We start from the raw sequence: 19,704 nt of genomic DNA on the forward strand, positions 1-19,704 counted from the left end.
CAATCGATTGGAGACTTTGAAGAAGCGATCTTTATATATATAGGATTCGCTGATGTAAACTAAACCACGTGGTATCATTACTCACATTAGCACTTAGAGCGATGCTCGTATTGGCAAGTCGAGAGTGCGCGGATATAAACCCTGTTCCTCTGAAATGTCAAAAAATCGGTTTTTAACGCCAAAACTGACGTCTTTTGTTAAGACAGGGCAATAGTTGAAGCTGCAGGGCGTATGGAACCCAACCAATGTTTACAATTCGTCCATGTAGTAGAAAGGGTGGAAAAGCACTTGATGATTCTTTTAATACTCTATTTTCATAATTTGGCATGCAAATGTTGTTTTTTTCTACAATAATACGTGCAACTTTTATTATGCTGCAATTCTCGTAACAAAGGTATTTAGCCGAATTTACCCATTATTTGTAACAATCCTTAAATGTTCATTGCTCCTTCAACTTTGAAACACACCAATTTAACAAACTATTATTTTTTCAATTTGATCAAAGATTAATTCTTCACTAAATAATCTAATTTATTCTAAAAAAAAAAAAATAATAATCAATGATATTAATTCTAAATTGTATAATTTATGCTCAAAGCTGCTTGGTCCGATTTTTGGGGAATTACAGGATCAAAAATAGGTTCATTACAGATAAACTTTCACCTCTTTACGCCAGCAGAATCGGTCTCATTTTTAAAGATAGAAATATTATAGGAAAATAAAAGTAATTTCAGTTTGGGAACATGGTTGTGTGTTGAAAAAGGAACCCGCATTATGGACCGAATTTAAATAAAACAAACTTCAAAAAAGTTAAGTGGAAAAAAATGTACCCACGTTGCTAAAACATTTTTAAAATCTAACTAGTATGCTTGCCTCGACGTAAGGGCCTAGACTTATTAAGAGGCGAAATAACGCAGTATGCTCTATCGTAAAGTTGGTTTTGTAACAAATAAAATTGAATATTATTTTCCCATTTATACGATATGAATTTCCGAAATCAAAAAATAGTGATTTCACAAATAAGTCATTGATATATGTAACTGCTACATGTGTAACTGATGATGAGTAATATTACTACATGTATAGGTCGATCCGTATATGAACTGTACATTTTATACAAGAAGCAGCATTGTAAATATTTTGAGTTCCCCCCTGCATGGTCCGTAAAGTATCCAAAAAATCAACAGAATCTGGAGGTAATTGATGCCTTTCAAGAATGTTAATCTGTTTTTCTTTATCGGATAATCTTATGAACGATATGCGTACACGTGGATCCAACAGTCGATCTACGAACGATAATCCATGAGTGAAGCTCTTGTATTCATAAAAATTGTGTTAATAGATATACTATGATTAAAATCTTTTCGATTCGAAGAGAAGTGTAACATTTATAGATTTATTTTAAATACCTGTAAATAAAATATGAACCCGGTGATATTTATGCAGTTTATCAAAAATATATGTATGTTACGCATCCATTGTGTCAATTCGATTTTTATTGACTGCTAATTCCAATCCTCCAATTATATATACCAACCACTCTTTTCGTCAACCATAATAAACAAGAGAGTTGACGTCATTAGAAGAACACACCAATCGTAATAAATTTGGACTGAATGATATTCACTCGTATATTATGATAAACTCAAGTGATAATACGTTTAAATCAATGTCGTAGAACGACACGAGTTTGCATCACGTGTGAACCAGAAAACACACGTGTTTTCCACTTTGTATAGGATTACTCGAGTAATTAATGTTTTTCAAATAAGATGATCTTATATATTCATTTGCAGACAGCACGCGACTCTCAGATTTTGTTAATGCAGAGTCCAATTAGTAAAAGTAGGGTTTTTTGGATACATCAAAAAAGTGCAATATCCGCCATTGCACAATACATGTGTACATACATTGTATAGTACTTAGTATATTTAGAATAAATGCGATATCATACGCATGTGTACTAATTACATTATTCGTTTTGTTTTATTTGTCGAACCAATCTAATTGAAATAAAGTGTAGTGTTAAATATTTTTGAAGGAATTGAATGAAATGAATGCATGATATTTTTCCCCAGTGAAAAATGGTAATTATAGATACCTGCTTGAAATATGGGATCAACATTAGATTAAAAGACATTCATTTTGCAGTAAAACTCTCCGAGATAGAGAGAGAAATAGTTGTAGTAGAAAAATAATATTCTTTTTCTTCACAGAGAAGATTTATTCGTAAGTTAAAGATTCGGGATTCCTAGTTATTTTTAGGCAGTCGGTATTAAGTAATTTTAACCTAATTTTCAAGCGGTTATTTAAGTATGTGTAACCCAGCACGCCGCCATAAGGAAGACACCAATTTTAAGTCTGTCTAATAAATCCCCGGAGAGTGTACTTTAGGGATACAAATGCATACGGCAAATGTCTTGTTAACTTAAAACAAGACCACAATTTTAAAAAAAAACATATTAGCATCATATCTGTGAGAAATATCCTCGCGAAAAATCTCTACGGGGCATGGGTTACGGGTCCAGACTACCTAAAAATATTAAAACATGTCTTTAACTTTACAAAGTTAAATTGCCAAAAATGGGCCTCACCCCCCCCCCCCAACCATTCCAAACAAAAAAATCCCTTTGCACCCCCCCCCCCTTTCACCCTTCATCCCCAACACGGATTCGTATAGTATATTAGTTGCGATTTTATAAAGTTCATTGTTAAATAAATAACAAATTCCTAAATATAGATATATAAGTGGAGAATTGTTTTCCGTTTTACTTCATATTTTTTCTTAACGCATTTTACTAGCTTTCGCTCAATATCAGAAATTAACAGTTTCAAGAAACCCGCCTAATGAGTGCATCCAAGAAGTGATGCTTTCCTTAACTCCTGCAGGATCTCGAGTCTAGTCTAATTTGACACTTGGAGATATAACAGCACAAGACTTGATACGCTCATCGGGTTCATATATGCTATGCAGTGCTGTAATTTACCGCCGCTCCAGTCAATCTTATTGGTGCTATTGTTATTTATCACACTTAGAAACTAGGATCAACTATTTATATGATATACTTGCTTTGATTTCTACAAATTTTAAGCACATTCGATGCATGAACTCTGAAACTCATCAATGTAGTTCATTGATTAAGAAGTTAAACTGTTTAAGAAGCTGTGGAAATCTTTAGTATTGATTAAATATAAAAATAAAAAGGTTTCGAAATTGACTGACGTTACGGTGAAAGATTTCCGAGATTAAGTCATAAAAATACATGAATTCTGGGTTTTGAGATTAAGTTAAAACTCAATTAATGGTTCTTAATTGATAAATTTCCGTTTGTAATGGTATGACTTCAGCACAAAAACCGAATAGAGGCCAGAATATTGCGCTCCTTTTCTTTTAATGTATTTTTAGTTTATCTTTTTCACAAATGCCATTCGCATTCTGATTTTTATCAAATTACCAGTTCACTGAGTGAAAGTTTTCCAGTAAAATATTTTAACTGCAGCACATTTCACTATAAACTGGTCCATAATTCTAAACAAAACATAAAAATCGGAACTTCGCATTCTTTACCTTCATTTTCTTGAACTTTGATGAGTTAATTTTTCTTTCCGTATTTGTAAATCTCTCTCTCTCTTTCTCTCTCTCTCTCTCTCTCTCTCTCTCTCTCTCTCTCTCTCTCTCTCTCTCTCATCAATGTCTGCTATTTATTAATTCCATATAAAAGTGCCCCAACCTGCGTCAGAAAACCATTATAATATGAAAGGTATTAAAACCCTTTGCACTTTATAAACGTTATTTATGTGAATTTTGTTTTGACAAATTGAAATACTAGTAATCAATGTCTGATGTCTTAGCCCCACAACAGACACCTAAACATTAATTTTCTTTCTTTATTATTCCGTGACAGCATTAACGTAATCCAAAATCGTTCATTTCTTAAATGCATCAAAACACATATTGTTTTAAATCATTTCGTCGATAACTGGAATCGACAGTCTCCATAATGTAAACACGGATTCCTGTTTGTAGACTAATTCGCTCTCCCAAAGAGCATAAAGACTTGAAAGACATTCCGGAAAAATCAATTTATGTGTTTTCTTACTCCCCCAACGGTCAACCCAATGTCAATTGGAAGGGCACCAAAAGAAAAAAAAAGATTGGCAAAAGAAAAAAAAATTAAGTTAATATCCCGTTGGACTGTACGTCAAATGTGCACCAATTACCCTTATATATCTTATTCATCGCCTTTTTATTAGATTTATAATCTAGCCGGAATCTTTACTGTTACATCAAATAGAAAAAAAAAACCAATGAATCAATCTTTGTTTTAGACATTGATGTTATTGTCTAAGTTGTAAAATGCTGTGGAGAAAGACTTCATTTATGTGAATACCCCTGTTAATACAATATCCCTTAACTATGCGTTTTATGGAAAATTCAATTGCGAATCTTATTTCGATATGATAGAAATATCACGAAAATGCCACACACACAAAAACCCCAAAACCCTAAAATTGTTATTGTTTTGGTAAAAAAAAAATGAAGGGAAGTGTACATTCTGGAAAGATATAGATCAAGTTATAAAAAATTAGAAAAAAAGGAAAAAAATAAAGAAAAAAAATAACAGTCTGTCAGACGGATGGAAAAGGACAGACGGACGGACGGACAAAAAGAGGTGTACTGATTGCGCCTACTGACGGTATGGCTGTCACTTTGATACAATCTTCCAATTACTCATGTAGTTAGCTCAAACCACAGATGCGCGTGTGCTGGAATTCTGTTACACCTGAGACAATTGTTCTCAGTGACAACGATTTAACCATATCATCAAGTGCAGTGTCCTCGTTTTGTGTGGGTGCTCAAGCCATATAGTTGCACGTGTTTTATATGCAATATGTTGGATTCTATCAAAGATCAGTTTAACTCCGAAAGTTCAATCACTGAAAACAAATGTTCGAATTATCAAAATGGTCTATAGAACGAAGAAAACATTTTTGTCGGGGGTGGGGGTTTGGGGTGGTGGTTCTGGTATCTTATTTTATATATATATATATATATATATATATATATATATATATATATATATATATATATATATATATATATATATATATATATATATATATATATATAGGTGGTAACACGACGATGAAGATACTATATTCCTCGATAGACACGAGTTTTCTGCATAGTAACAATGACATAACCATATTCAATCCAAATACGTATTATGTCACGATGAACGCAATTGAACGGTACATTGTAATTACAGACCCGTTATTGAAATACTGACATGTATACTATTTGTAAACGCGAGAACGGCGATAATGTTTGTAAATCTTTTCAAAACCTTTGGATACATTATTTTCATCCCTGATCCAAGTTGACCCTGGGAATTTAAATAATACAATGTAATTGAAATGCATATTAAATAAGCAAGTAGCACAGTGAATTACATGTTAAGAAATTGTTTGTTTTCCTTTTGTTACCACATGTATTAAGGGCATAATATATCGGAACAACAGCAAAAGGAATGGTTAAAGCGGTATCTCGGATATCGAAAACCTTGAGCCTTATCAAAAGACTATAAATGACAGGGCTTCATAACTCTTATAAAAGGGTACATATCCCCCCAAAACAATCGCTTTCTAATGAATTCTTTGAAGTACTGGGGCACATGTCAATATTTTGTGTTCTGTTTTGCGTTACTCAAAGAGGAAAATTAAACTAACGACAAGAAAAAAGCATTTGGATTCAGTTCATTAGCTTGCAAACCCAGGAGAAATGTACTTTTCAAACTCTAAAGTTGAGATTATAATTTACTGTTTTAAAATGTGGATTTAAGAAAAGAGTAAAAAAGGGTTCTCGAAAAACTATTTCCTCGCACTCGATAACTTTTTGTCCCAGCCGCCGACTCTGGTGGCCAAAAAACCAAATACTTAATTAAAGGTTTATATTAAAGATGTGAAAGAACCTCGAAATACCGAATGCCTTTCTCATCTTTGATGGTCAAAGAAGCTACTGTAGTATACAAATTTATATATTTTGCAGGTGCAAGTTAAAGCATTCTTCTTCAAATTAGTTTCCTAATAACAAGATTATCAGACTTTTACTGAGAGACCTGCTTGCTTAGATGCGTATATATAGTACTGACCTTGGGAAGGATGTTAATTAGTACCAACCGTCCACCTGTGCAAGACTTATTGATACCGTTTTTTAAGCTGTCATCTGACAAGTCAATATTTGGGTTAATTAGTACTTACAATACCAGTAATGCGCTGATTCGTTTCAATTTCAACTGATAGATTGGGTTATATGCAGCGAAAATCTTGTGTTCTGCCCTTTTTTCTCTACTTTTTTAGCGGTTTTTTTTTTCATATCAAAAAATTGTACGTTTTTTTTCAATGCATTTACTTGTATTTCTTTTTTAAAAAAACAAATCAAACATTAAAAATTCTATAGTGAGGTGGTGAATTCAGACTAGAGAAAATCATATTATATGAAATCTTATCTTTTAAACGTTACAACACTATAAACAGAAAGTTCAGTTCATATAATGATCATGTTTTATTAAGCATTCCAACAATAGAGGGCAATAGTACATAATCTGATATTCCGTCGACCTGATCGGTGAAAATATTCAGAATCTGTTAAATTTCTCTGAAATTTTGATTGGTGGAAATGACTTAATAATTGTTTCTTTCAACTTAGTATCCACAATCCATGGTGCGTCACACAGACAAACCTTTGTCCAAACTCCAGACGATGGAAGTCGTGACCTCATTAAAATGTCAAATGCCGCCAAAATTAGGGCGCGCGAAAATCCCCCCTCCTCGTAAAGAACCGTCATACTGGGGTTGATGACTGATAGATGCTCCCGATAAATTGACAAAGCTCTGAGAAAAATCATTTTAACACATCGTCAGACTTTTGGACGAGACATCAATTAGCATCGAAGACATTCCGAAATAGTTAAAACCATGTTCTGCTTATATTAGTAATTAAGCAATCTTTGAAATGTATGCATGCAGACGACGCAAGCATATTAAGTCAACGAAGAATCTATTTTGAGGTGTTTACCCCAGCGCCAGGCCAATGTTAAGTTTTGATGTTTGAATTTGCTTTATAAATATTTCTCTCTTTCTCTCCAGAATGTACAGCACATTTATTTGGAAAACCAAAATTTTATGGGTTTTCGGAAGAAACAAAATTAACCATCTAAATTCCCCGCAATATCGTATCAAAAAATATATCCTAAAAATGTAACATGCTGAAAATTATCTTCGTAATCTTTCTCATTGATTTAACTGTGGTAGTTCAGGTGGATTAAATACTTGATTTAAGTGAGGCTGAACGAAAAATCAACAGACATTGATCGGTTAATAAGGGCGCATCAGCTTTTTTACTGCAGCACCAGTTTAATTAATACTGAGTGGCAGTTGATTATTTTTTATTCCCTTACCCCCCCCCCCACCTCTTTTAGTGTAATTTTCATAAGGACTAGTACCAAATGATTGGAAGTTTGCTGTCAAGCAAATGTTGTGTGTGACTTTCTAGTTGACATTACACGAAGATTTTAAAAATGCCGGTTATTTTAGGTAAAGATTAGGAGATATTTATAAAAACACAAAAGTAAACAATGAGCATTGTTTATTAATAAATTATAAAATTAAAACAAGACTGGCGTTCGACCAGTTCTCGCTGAGTACCATTTCTCGCCAAAGCATTACTACGTCATTTTATCAACACATAAAACATATGCGAAAAATGACGTAACGATGCACCGGCGAGAAATGGTACTCGGCGAGAACTTGTCGCACGTCAGCATGATATTCAAAATTCGGAATTTTTTATGAATATTTTCACATATCGACTTTCTTCGCACTCCATACCTTCGCCTTACTTCAGACTGGTCATTGCCCTGAGATAGTCGATTTCCTCGGTACGAACTCCTTAAATAAATCAAGGTTTAATTTTATCTATCCAACTTCCTAATTTGTTCGCCTTTTGAGTTATTCCAATTCACTCTGTATATCAGATAAACTACAGTTAAGCGAGTATACATGTAATTACAGATTAAGACAAAAACACCCATTCAAAGCATTGTATGTTATTTAGAAACCGTTGTACATGACGTACATGTACACATGCACATGTAGTACATACAAGTACATGCATCAATCTAACAGTATTGGCAAGAATATATCTAGGGTTTCATGTTATTTGGTTGAAATTAGAAAAAAAGTTAATAATGCTAATAATTAAATTTAAAAAATCGATTTTACATGTAACGCATTTGAGTACTCGTCAACCCCAAAATCTATACCGGTGTCACAAAACCGATGGTAAAACACGAACGTGTGCTTGTCATAAAAGACCCTTTTCTGGATTCTTTAGACAAGATGTTCAACATTGTTTAATTATTAACCAGCACCTACTGAGAACGGTATTATATTTGATAACCAACTTTTGAAAATATTATATTGATCAAGACAATTGTCATAAATCTATGACATTGTGTAAGTTACTTTTACTGTGTGAAAGTACAACACCTGTACGTTGAGAATGATGATCAAATTCACATAAGTTAAATAAAACTTCTTATTAAAGAGGGATAGATATTAATATTATGTAGAATTTTCTTGTCAATAAATTAGACCCCCCCCCCCCCATCTTGTCTTTTTTCTACGGTTGTGGATTGATTCAGGAAAAAAGTCGGCAACAGCTGACCGATTGTGAGTGACACTTCAAAGACAAATACATGTAGTTTATATCATCCTAATGTAATGTAATTGAATTCTGATTTTTTGGGGTTCAATAATACACAGTCTGTTAAAACTGATAACAAGTACATTTTTGTTCAAATAAATATTTTTGTTGGTAATTGAAAGGAGGCAACAGCTGTGTCATATCTATAATTTATTCAAATTCAGACTTAGATTATATTTGTTTGATGGTTTAAACGTGGAGTACATGCGAAATACTCGATTTTTATATTGCTGACACTAGGTTTTTTCGAGAGGGGAGGTTTCAACCCCCAACCTTACCCCCCCCCCAAAAAAAAAAATATATATATATATATATATATATATATATATATATATATATATATATATATATATATATATATATATATATATATATATATATATATATATATATATATATATATATATATATATATATATATATATCTTCATGTCTGAAAAATCGTTTTGACGGGCAAAAAGAGAAAGGACAAAACAACAAGAGAAAATCCTTCCCTAAATGCGAAAATGCTAATTCTTATAAAGTGGAGGTAGGTCGGGGGGGGGGGGGGTTCAATGTTTATTTCTTTTAAGTTTACTGTTAATTTAACTCATGTGAATTCCATTAGAAAACTACTTAAAGAATTCATGCAATGTGTTTCTGGTAAGATTTTGCAAATAAAGAAGAGTTTTTATCGGCTATTTCACTGTTTTTGGTTTGTTTTGTTTTTTGATATAAATAACTTTTTTTGGGGGGGGGGTGGTGGGAGGGGTGGGGATGTGCAATTGGTCGAGTTCATGAATGACATAAAACCCGACTTTCTATTTCGAACGCATATAATTATTAGGCGGCATTGCCTGCACATTGGTAAAGCTGACAGTATGGAAATATGAATCACGAACAATTTGTATCGTTTTGTTTATATGCAGGTGCTCGTTCTCAAGATTATTTGCAAATCGGAGTGATGTCATTGAAATATACAAGTTGTTGTTGCATAAGAAAAAAGAACAATGGCCTATGATGAAATATCAACACTTAGATGACTCAAAATAGAATGGGGAAAACCTGCAAGGTGTGTGGGTACAATGTGCATATACTAGGGCGTCATCTCTATGGAAGATATATAATCCTAGACGCCCCATTATCTTGGTATGGAGAGGTTAGCACGGAACCTATCCCAAACGCTGAGGAGACACTGACAATTTCACAACCCTCCAGACGCTTGTTGTCACTTCTCCAAGTGGTCTTAGATTGGAGATTACAAATCGAGGGTTTGGAATGAAAACAATAGAAAACCGAGCGTATATGAATACCTCTTAATGTGATATGCACTGTATGATAAATTTTTATGAGGTGGGGAAAATAAGTTTAAAATAAGTGAGCATGAAGATTGTAAACCCGAGTGTAATTGTTCCTTTCTTAACTTTGAAACTAAACTTAAAGCCCTCGTCAAACTGTGTATTGTTTTGGTTTACATACGTCATAGCTCCTTCTTTCCGTGACTTGGATAATAATTTTCACCAGACGTCTGTACTTCTTACGATCCGTGGTTTACTAAATATTTATCACAATTTATGACCACGTGTGCGCGTATTTACACGTGCTTCATCAAAGCAAGAGATGAGCTTATAATGGTCAGTAAATGTGATGGCTTAATCGAAAATGAGGGTCCTAATTGGAATGACGTCACAGCGATCCGACGACCTCGCTATTTGTTCTCGTTTTCCTTCCGTTTTATATATATACCAGAAAGACATACATACTCATCAGACTTAATATGTTATAATGATTATATTTCTATTAGATAAATTCAGTATAGACATATTTAAAGCCTATTAACGTTGCCACAAATATATTTATATTAAATGTAAATGTTACAATTTAACACGGTGTCGTTTTAAAAAAAACACCAGTATATTCACATATATTCTCAGCTCTCGGAACTGCTACTTGGCTCATCATTTTAAATAAAGCGTAATTTATTTTCTCTCGAAAATTCAAATCCATCACAATAATATTTGATCTATTTGAAGTCCCCATATATTCCCAAGAAGACGACATTTCTTAGCGTGCCATGATTTACACGTGCGTTGGTGCATTGCAGGTGCGACAAGGTGTACCTGGTACTTCGGCATTGTGAGCAAACACCCGCAGCTGTAGAGATGCAAAGAATAAAAAAAAATAGGTTTCCAACATAAAAAAGATAAAAATGATAAAAGATTTAATTAACGTTAAAACCAGTCACAGCAATGGACACAGTCACAGAGAGGTGGCCGCTAATTATCGTGTGTCGATGTACGAAAAGGTCAATGTCCAGTTCACGTACATGGTAATAAACTATAGTGCAAAACCATTTACATGACCGTATGACAAGATACAGGTGGTTAATGATGAGATTCATTTCCACTTTGCTTTACAATTTCATAGCACTAAGTTTAAAAAAAATGTATTTAACATCAATTTAAACCTTTTTAAAAAAGAAGACAACATTATTTGAACCAATGTGGAGGATTAGTTCAATGTAGAAGGCCAGGGGTATCGAAGCCTTGACTACTAGTATTACATGTGTCTTAATCTCCGATGTAAAAAAAATTACCATCATTAATCTAACTGTAGTCAATAGCATCACAATTATCTAAAACGTCATTTGCTGCAGCTGTCATGTTGTAAATTTTGAATATACTGAATGGGTGTAAATACAAAAATTACAACATGACACAGCCTAGCCAAATCAAATGTCTTTAAATGAGCAAACACTAGAATTAATTCGGTTGCTAAACGCAGAAAAAAGACTATCACAATGTTTAGTAGCTTACTAGTATTTCAAGAAAAGAAATTATTCAAACTTCGTTATCTCGAAGAAGATGGAACTGTTTAAAAACTTCGAGATATCTTAGTATTCGAGATATCAAGGTAAAGTACTTCAAAAAATACGTGGTTGGGACTTACAAATCACTTCGACATATCCATTGTATTCGAGATATCAGTGTTCGAGATATCGAAGTTCATCTGTACTTCTTAACATTTATCATATTATAACTGTCGGGGTCTCAAAACTTTGAATGAAAATTTATGCCCATTCTAATTGAAAAATATATTCAACATGTGGATCAGACTCCTCTGTTTATACAACTATGTTATCCTAAGCCACGCCACAGTTGTCGTAAACGCTCTCAAGTTTTCAGCTATAGATCGTCACCTAACAATTTTATGACCGATATTTTTCAATGGATTGTCAACATATTACATTTCTACCTGTATAGATGTGTTGGTGTAAAATATCATTACGGCTGTTTACCTGTAATTTATTTTGACTATTCTATTTTGAGTATCAACTATCAATTGACGCATTTTAAACCTTCTTTTAGGTCTTCCATAATTATATCAATTAACTTATTAATTAATCAATTAACTTTGATGTTCTTACATGTGAATGCACGTAAATAAAATAACTAGTTATATAACATATATTACGTCCTCCAAATTCAATTAATTACACACGAGATTGCTAAACAAAAAATTAAAAACCATACAAACCCGTGTTGTCACCGGTAAAACTATACTAGTATTCATACATGTATTACATCGTAAGGAGAGGACTACCTAAGTTATTAAGAACTTGTGTCCGGTCCATTAGATTTAGTCATTAAAATATTTTCGATTCATCATTTTTTTTTTAATTCTTTTTATCATCGATTTTGTTATAATATTTGAAAGTGTTACACGTTAATTTTAGAATATGAAGTTATTTTAAGAAACAGGTGGTCTTCCAACTTTGACTGATCAAACTGATTTCATAAGCTTTGATCTATTACCTGGTATTGAAAATGAAGCTGGACTTTGAAAGGGTACATTTATTTGAGGTGAATCTCCTTCTCGTACCCCTCCACCAATACATTTTTTCATGACTAAGTGGATGTGAAAAAAAAATAATAAACATTCATAGTTATCAACTGCACCAAATTGAGTTTTGAATATAGGTCAGCGGAATCAATTTTTATTCGTATAGCTTTCATAGGTGTTTTCAACGAATGGTGACAGATTTTTCTTTGAGCTGTCCCATTAATTGTTCGATTTTTTAAAAAATTCGAATTACAATGTTCTCAAAATTATTTAATAGAAATGTCTTTTGTTGATAAAGTTTACATGGCTGTCATTATATTGTAAAATAAAAATAATGATAATTTACGTACTAAGTATATCCATTCTACTGAATGCAAACACGTTTTTATTTGATATTTTATTAATGTTCTTAAGATCTCAGATTATGATTACGAAGCTAATTGAATTTTACTGATGAATCATGGGAAGGCATCGTTTCCGGTTGGATTTACAACATTGTTTGTGCATTCGATCTCGTTTTACTCACTTGACCGTATTACTACGCCCTGGGAGGGAAGGGAATTTCCCAAACTTCATTAATTTTATTTGTACACCATCGGAAATCGATTTCTTTGTTGGTACTGTTAAAGTTAACTTTAACTCTTATCCCCGAACATGCCTTATAAGGCTATTTCATAAGCATGCCCTTTGTGTTTTTTTACGGCAGTTTTAATGATATCTTAAGGCGTAATCATTTTTTTTTATTAATCATCAAGAATTAAAGGACATTTTTTGTTATACAGAAATGCCATGCATTGAAATGTCACGCAGTTTCAATTACATTAAAAAATGTCAGTCTTAAAAGCTGGATATTAAAGATGTTTTATATTACGTTTATAATTAGAGAAATATGCAAAATCAATAATTCAAATGATAATTAATACTTCTTACACTCTCAAACAATAATAATTTTTTTTTTTTTTGAGAGAGAGAAAGAGAGATGCGGGAATAGAAATTGTCGAAACGTACGTGTATTTTGAAATCACTGTCACCCGTTTACTCGTATGACATATCAAATTATAGTGATTTAAAAAGTTGAAAGCAAAAACATGAATTAAAAAAATTGATATTAATATAATTTTCTCAAGAAAGATATGTACGTGTGTTATGAAGTAAATATCCTTAAACACTACGTCCTTTTAAACTGTGTATTGATTGTTCCAGAATTTCTGATTATGTCAAGATGCTAAATTTTTTATTTATATCACATTCTAGTCAACATTATTATTGTAATATTAAATTTAAATAATAATGTGGAATGAAATATATCCTATTATTACTAGATATTTTGTTTTATTTCGACAAGAAATGCGTGGCTTTCACCAAAATGGGAAAAACGGCGTGGATTGGATATCAGAATCATCGACGTCACTCTAAAACTGAAAAAAAAATGTTTTTGACATTAACGAGATAGAGTGTTTAGATTCTTTTATTCAATGCAGAGTATGATTAAGAATATAAAAGAGCCACGTGCTCCGTTTACCTCAGCAGAGCAAGGCAGTATATAAAGCCTCTCGTACCTTGCTTCAATCAATATCACTACTGCAGTCTACAATAACGCTACGTTGTTGTTCATCAATGGCGCTCCATGTCTAGAGGTTTAGGTTTCTTTAATATCAACAGAGTACTTTTTTGAAGAAAAAAAAAATCTAGATATCATGACGAAGAAAAACCCGACCATTGATGTAGATGTAGATGCCACGCTTGAGGAGGCGAAATCCGTTTTATCCACTCAGTCAAACTTAATGGAATCAACCATATTTTCAGAAAGTAAGAAGAATTTCTTGAAAGTTTTCCGATGCTCCCGTACCTCTGTGTCAGCCCCTCAGTCCCGGTCGAGCTCCATCAGGAAAATCAGAGCAGACGACAACGATCAGACGCGGGAAAGGAGGAGAAATAGTTTACCGCTCGATTGCTGCAAAACAAACACGTTACCATTTTCTGGTGTGGGTAGCCATAAACGTGCTTGGTCCCGAGAAAATTTCCAACGGGTGAGATCTTTTAAACTGACCTCCAAAGGACTTGTAAATCATGGTGATTCTTTTAGAAACAGAGAAAGAAACAAGCTATCTACGTCGAGTGGATCTTTTAAAAGGAACAAACGACAGCGGCTTCCCAGTGAAACTTCCATTGATACGGACAGTAGCGGGAGCTATACTAACGAGTACTACAGAATAGCGATCCTCGGCGCCCACAGTGTGGGCAAAACGGCGCTCATGAACCAGTTCAGTACATCAGAATACATTGGCGGACAAGATGCCACCGGTACTTTTCCTTTTCTTTCACAGATATTTTTTTATTTTCAATTTACGCTGTAATTTTCTATACATCACAATAAAAGTACAAGAGATGAATGGTTATTTAATAGAGTAATGAAAAAAATATTATTATTTTGAAAAATTATAATTGTGCATTAATATTTTAATTCAGTCAAAATTCTGTCTGATAATGATAAGTTTGTCATATGTCAATTGAAAATAAGAAGTAATGTATCAATTCCTGGTTTACAGATAACAGCGTCTCCATGAATGTGTCGGTGTTGCTTGATGGTGAGGAATCGTCGCTAGAATTCTGGGACGCACGTGTACACGAGGTACGTTACATAATTCAATATTTATAACATCAAAGCAAACGAATCAAATTAGAAACGAAGATTTCGAACTGCGTTAGAATATGTCTTAATTCATAGGAGAAAAATCTTAACTTTTGAATTTTTTTCCTATGCAGGATGTTGGTGAAAGTTTCTTTGACGCTTTCATTTTTGTGTTTTCCGTGGATGACGTAGAGACGTTTGAGAGGGCTGAGGAAGCCATGCACAGACTGAGGCATGATTTAGGGTCCGATCGACCGATAGTTCTTGTTGCCAACAAAATTGATCTCGTACGCAACCGGAAGGTCACATCGGAAGGTACGTTCAGTTCTTGATATACCGGTACAGTCTGTAACACACAGGAAGTCACCTTGGCTAATTTTTTAAAGTTCACATAGGGTTATTTCCGGATAGTAAGATTATGCCGAGATAATATCTAATGAGATTCGTTTTTCACAACTGCAGTCCTACGACATGGGAATTGTAATCATAATCTTTTTGCGGGTTATACAATTAGTTAGGATCTTATCAAAAATAGCCAGTGTATCAAATTAGTCGGGACTTGTAAAGGCATTATAGTCAGGCGAGAGCTTATTGATAGAAGATTATTGACAAGCCAAACCCATACAGTTATCGCAGATTATTTGAGTGTGATCATTTATAACACATATTAAGAGAACGCATTAGAATCGAGCTTTATGAAGCTGCTTGTTAGATTAATTATTCTAATTTTTAATTAAACAAGATTTCATTTTGCAACAAGATAAATACTTACAGGGATTGAACAACAGGTAGTGCCTAATATATAAGTCATCTAAACAAGAAGTTACTAGCTTTCATGTTCGTGAAAATGTTGTTTAGGCACATGATGATAAGTTAACATCCAACGCAAGTTTTATATTTAACATTTAATCATGCAAATTTTAGAATATCATAATTTAATTGGTTTTCTTTCCTTAAATTTCAGAAGCGAAGCAAGTCGCCAATCAACATGATGCAAAATATGTCGAGACTTCCGTAACGTTACATCATCATGTCGACGAACTCTTGGTCGGAATCATTCGCCAAATCCGGAAGCAGTTGAACGTCACATTTCCGGATATTTCGCCACTTTTTAATAAGAAACAAAAATATACAAAAGGACCAAGAAACTTTCTTAAAAGAATTTTAAGACTGAACAAGAAAAACAAGGAACCCGTGGAAAACGTGATTGAATACTGACCAGTGTTATATCGAATTAATACTGACCAGTGTTATATCGAATTATTTTATGTAAAAGTTGATGTACAGATTATGACTGTGATAAATTCTACATTGCCAAATATTTACTGTGTATATATATATATATATATATATATATATATATATATATATATATATATATATATATATATATATATATATATTGTAATGTACATCCTCGAAATCGGTTCAATCATTTTGCCGGTGCACATTGTCTTTACAGTATATGTGAAGGAAATTGTTATCGTTTTAAAAATAAAATATTGATGACGCATTACATACTGTTTTCTTTTATCTGATTAATTAATTGATCAATAAAGTTACAACATTTTATTAACAAAACTCAAAGGCATGGATAAGAAGTTCAACAGTTCAAGAGACAGTTCTCTTGCTAAATGCAAAGGTTGATATATGTGTAAGCCGTCATGAATGGTCGCCTATGATTAAGAAGGGAATAATAGACAAAATACAGCTATCCAAAACGTTCTGGTGTACATCATTCTGTAGATAAACGGGCGAAAAAAAATATCTATTTCTCTCTTAATAATTCAGATCATTTCAAAACCAGACAATGAGAGAAAACTTTAAGATTTTTAACGAACTAACGCCAATAAATATTCACATTGGAATTATTAATGCTCGCGGTGGCTCAGTTTATGTTGATTTCGTGGCCCTGACTGACCAACGAATTTACATCAACAAAGATGATGTACATAATAAAAATTGATTTATAATTATCATTCATATTCACACAAAAAATACCACCCTGCAAACTTTTAAAAACTAGATAACGAAATTGGTTTCAACGAAATTAAAGGATTCAATATTGTGAGAAATTTCACAAGCTATACGACTATGTAGGCTGTAGGTAGTTCAAAAGAGTTTCATGATTGGAAACTTAGAACAGTTTTAACAAGAGCTTGGACTTTGGGTAGTTGTGTCAAACAGCAATGTGACGTAGGCCTGTCTATATATCATTGTAGGCACTCAGCCATGGCTATTTGAAATCAACAAGATTTGTCTGGGTTTTGAGCCAGAACTATGCAATCGGTGTATATTTCGCTTGAAACCATTTTAACTTGTTTTGACGCAAGAAATAGATTGCTATACGTCCTACTGAAAGTCCCAGGCCTTGTTAAAATGGTTCTAAGTGCAGAAGAGTTGGTGTAGTTTACAAAATTTTCTGCTGAGACAAGCAGTTCATCAATATATAATAATTTATCTATCATATCTTGTTTACAAAGGAACCGTGATGTGGTTTTTTCAATTGAAAAGACGATGATTGGGGTTCGGATTTCAAAAGAACTGATACATGTTTACGTTTGAACCAGAACATATATATACATGTAGATCCGGTAAATTCAATACTAGCATATAAAGATATAACCACTGAATTTTTTTTAAAGACAATCATAACAAGCAATTGATAAAAGAACAAATATAATTTTACCTTGTTATTACGAGGGAGGCTTTGTAGTTGCCAAAAAAAACAACACCATTATGCAATAATTAAAGATTTCTTTATAACAAGACATTTTGGCAACAAAAGATTATGCATACAGAAATTATATGTTATAATTACAACACATGTTTGTTCTTGTAATTAAGGGACAAGACCTCTTAATTTTTAATGAAAAGGTGTCTCTTATTACCGATGTCGAGACTGAAAAATAACGCCCCTTTTTGAAGATGATTAGTAAATCTGATTCCCCCTCCCCCCCCCCCCCCCCAAACCCTTATACCTCTCCAAATCTTTTGTATTTTGGAGGATAAAAGGCAATCACTATTCAGCTTAATATACTCTGAAAGAAAAATGTTCTGCGTTAATTGTATCACGCGACAATTTGTGAGACGTTGTCATTATTTTCAAAAGAAAACTTAATGATGTGAAAACGTTTTGAATTAATTAAATATCGTCATTTTGATTTTTTTAAACTTATTTTTCAGCATGGAGTTTAATCCAAATTCTTGCGTCATGAGCCGACAGCTAAACCATTGACACAGTCCGTCTTATCAAAACAATGTCAGATTTGTTAATACAGCAACAAAAGAAGTGCTTCTTTTAAGGTTCAAGTTGCGGTCTGCGCATCATAAGTGGCTTGGAGTTGGTTATTTGTGAGAACAATCAAACATTTGGGTACTGGAAGTTAATCTTTAGGGTACACATTGACGTAACCATTAAACGTAAGGTGGAATCCAAGGTCATATCCGTTAATGACGTATTAATAAACTTAAGACACTAGAATGGGTTTTTCCGGGGGTTTTATTTCAAGGGGGTGGGGTTTGAGGGGGTGGCATGATCTGTGTTGTCTAGCATTCCCCACGTCGTCGTGGGTTCGATTCCCACTGTAAAATGTGTGGTACGGATTGCCATCAATCATTTATGCAAAAGAAAGAACAATTTAGATACACATAACGTTATATGAAATTCATTTTACACTTGCATAAGAACGATGCAAGTTACGACAAAAATACCTCAGGTAATAGAGCAGAAATGACGAAATGGGAGGATGACGCCAAGGTTATTCACAGAAAAACGCCAAACGGAATCAAACTTGGTGATTACTTATCCAACATCAGCTTTAGCAAAATGTAACAAAGGACTATCAAAAGCTTATTATTACACATGAAACGGAGAATTCGGAATGACGTTCTCTGAGAGAGAGAGAGAGAGAGAGAGAGAGAGAGAGAGAGAGAGAGAGAGAGAGAGAGAGAGAAACGTAAATAAATAACATCCTTTGATATTTACGTAATACCAAACTAATTTTATAGAAAGTCATTAAGTTATTTTGTTGCAAGAAAATGTACACCTGTTCGTCATTGTCAATGCATTGCTTGGTGCTAGCGTGCTACACTACACGGCAACGTCATTTGTGAGGTTTTTTCCATATTTAATCCATGGAGCTGAAGTCCATAATATCGTTAAAATAGAGCATTTTGATTAGCACACCAGTAGAATGTTGTACAACGTGGATACAGCGATCAGTATTATAAACATACAAGTAATCGGGTACATCTTATAATAGAGAGACTAATTTCCGTCAGCTTTTAATATTAGTGACACAACCGTGAAAGGGTCGTCATTGGTTTCTACAGCGTGGTAGCTTAGTGGAATTTGCCTCTCGGGCACACCTCGTTGAAAATTTAAATGCGCAAAGATGCATTGACACAATGATGTGTATGTTCTGGAGACGAAAAAAGAATTTAATCTACTGTACGAAAAAACGTCAACGTTTCGGTCAAG

General features: G+C 33.4%; 1 protein-coding gene across 1 annotated transcript; it reads left to right on the top strand.

Annotated features, from left to right (window-relative positions):
• Positions 1-14,152: 14,152 nt before the first annotated feature.
• Positions 14,153-16,585, top strand: LOC128188921 (GTP-binding protein RAD-like). The gene is made up of 4 exons (XM_052860246.1): positions 14,153-14,893; positions 15,139-15,221; positions 15,356-15,536; positions 16,186-16,585. The coding sequence occupies exons 1-4, from the start codon at positions 14,287-14,289 to the stop codon at positions 16,437-16,439; spliced, it is 1,125 nt and encodes a 374-aa protein (XP_052716206.1). The 5' UTR covers positions 14,153-14,286; the 3' UTR covers positions 16,440-16,585.
• Positions 16,586-19,704: the final 3,119 nt, after the last annotated feature.

The sequence above is a fragment of the Crassostrea angulata genome, chromosome 6 (assembly GCF_025612915.1).
Source record: "Crassostrea angulata isolate pt1a10 chromosome 6, ASM2561291v2, whole genome shotgun sequence".
Classification (NCBI taxonomy): Eukaryota; Metazoa; Mollusca; class Bivalvia; order Ostreida; family Ostreidae; genus Magallana; species Magallana angulata.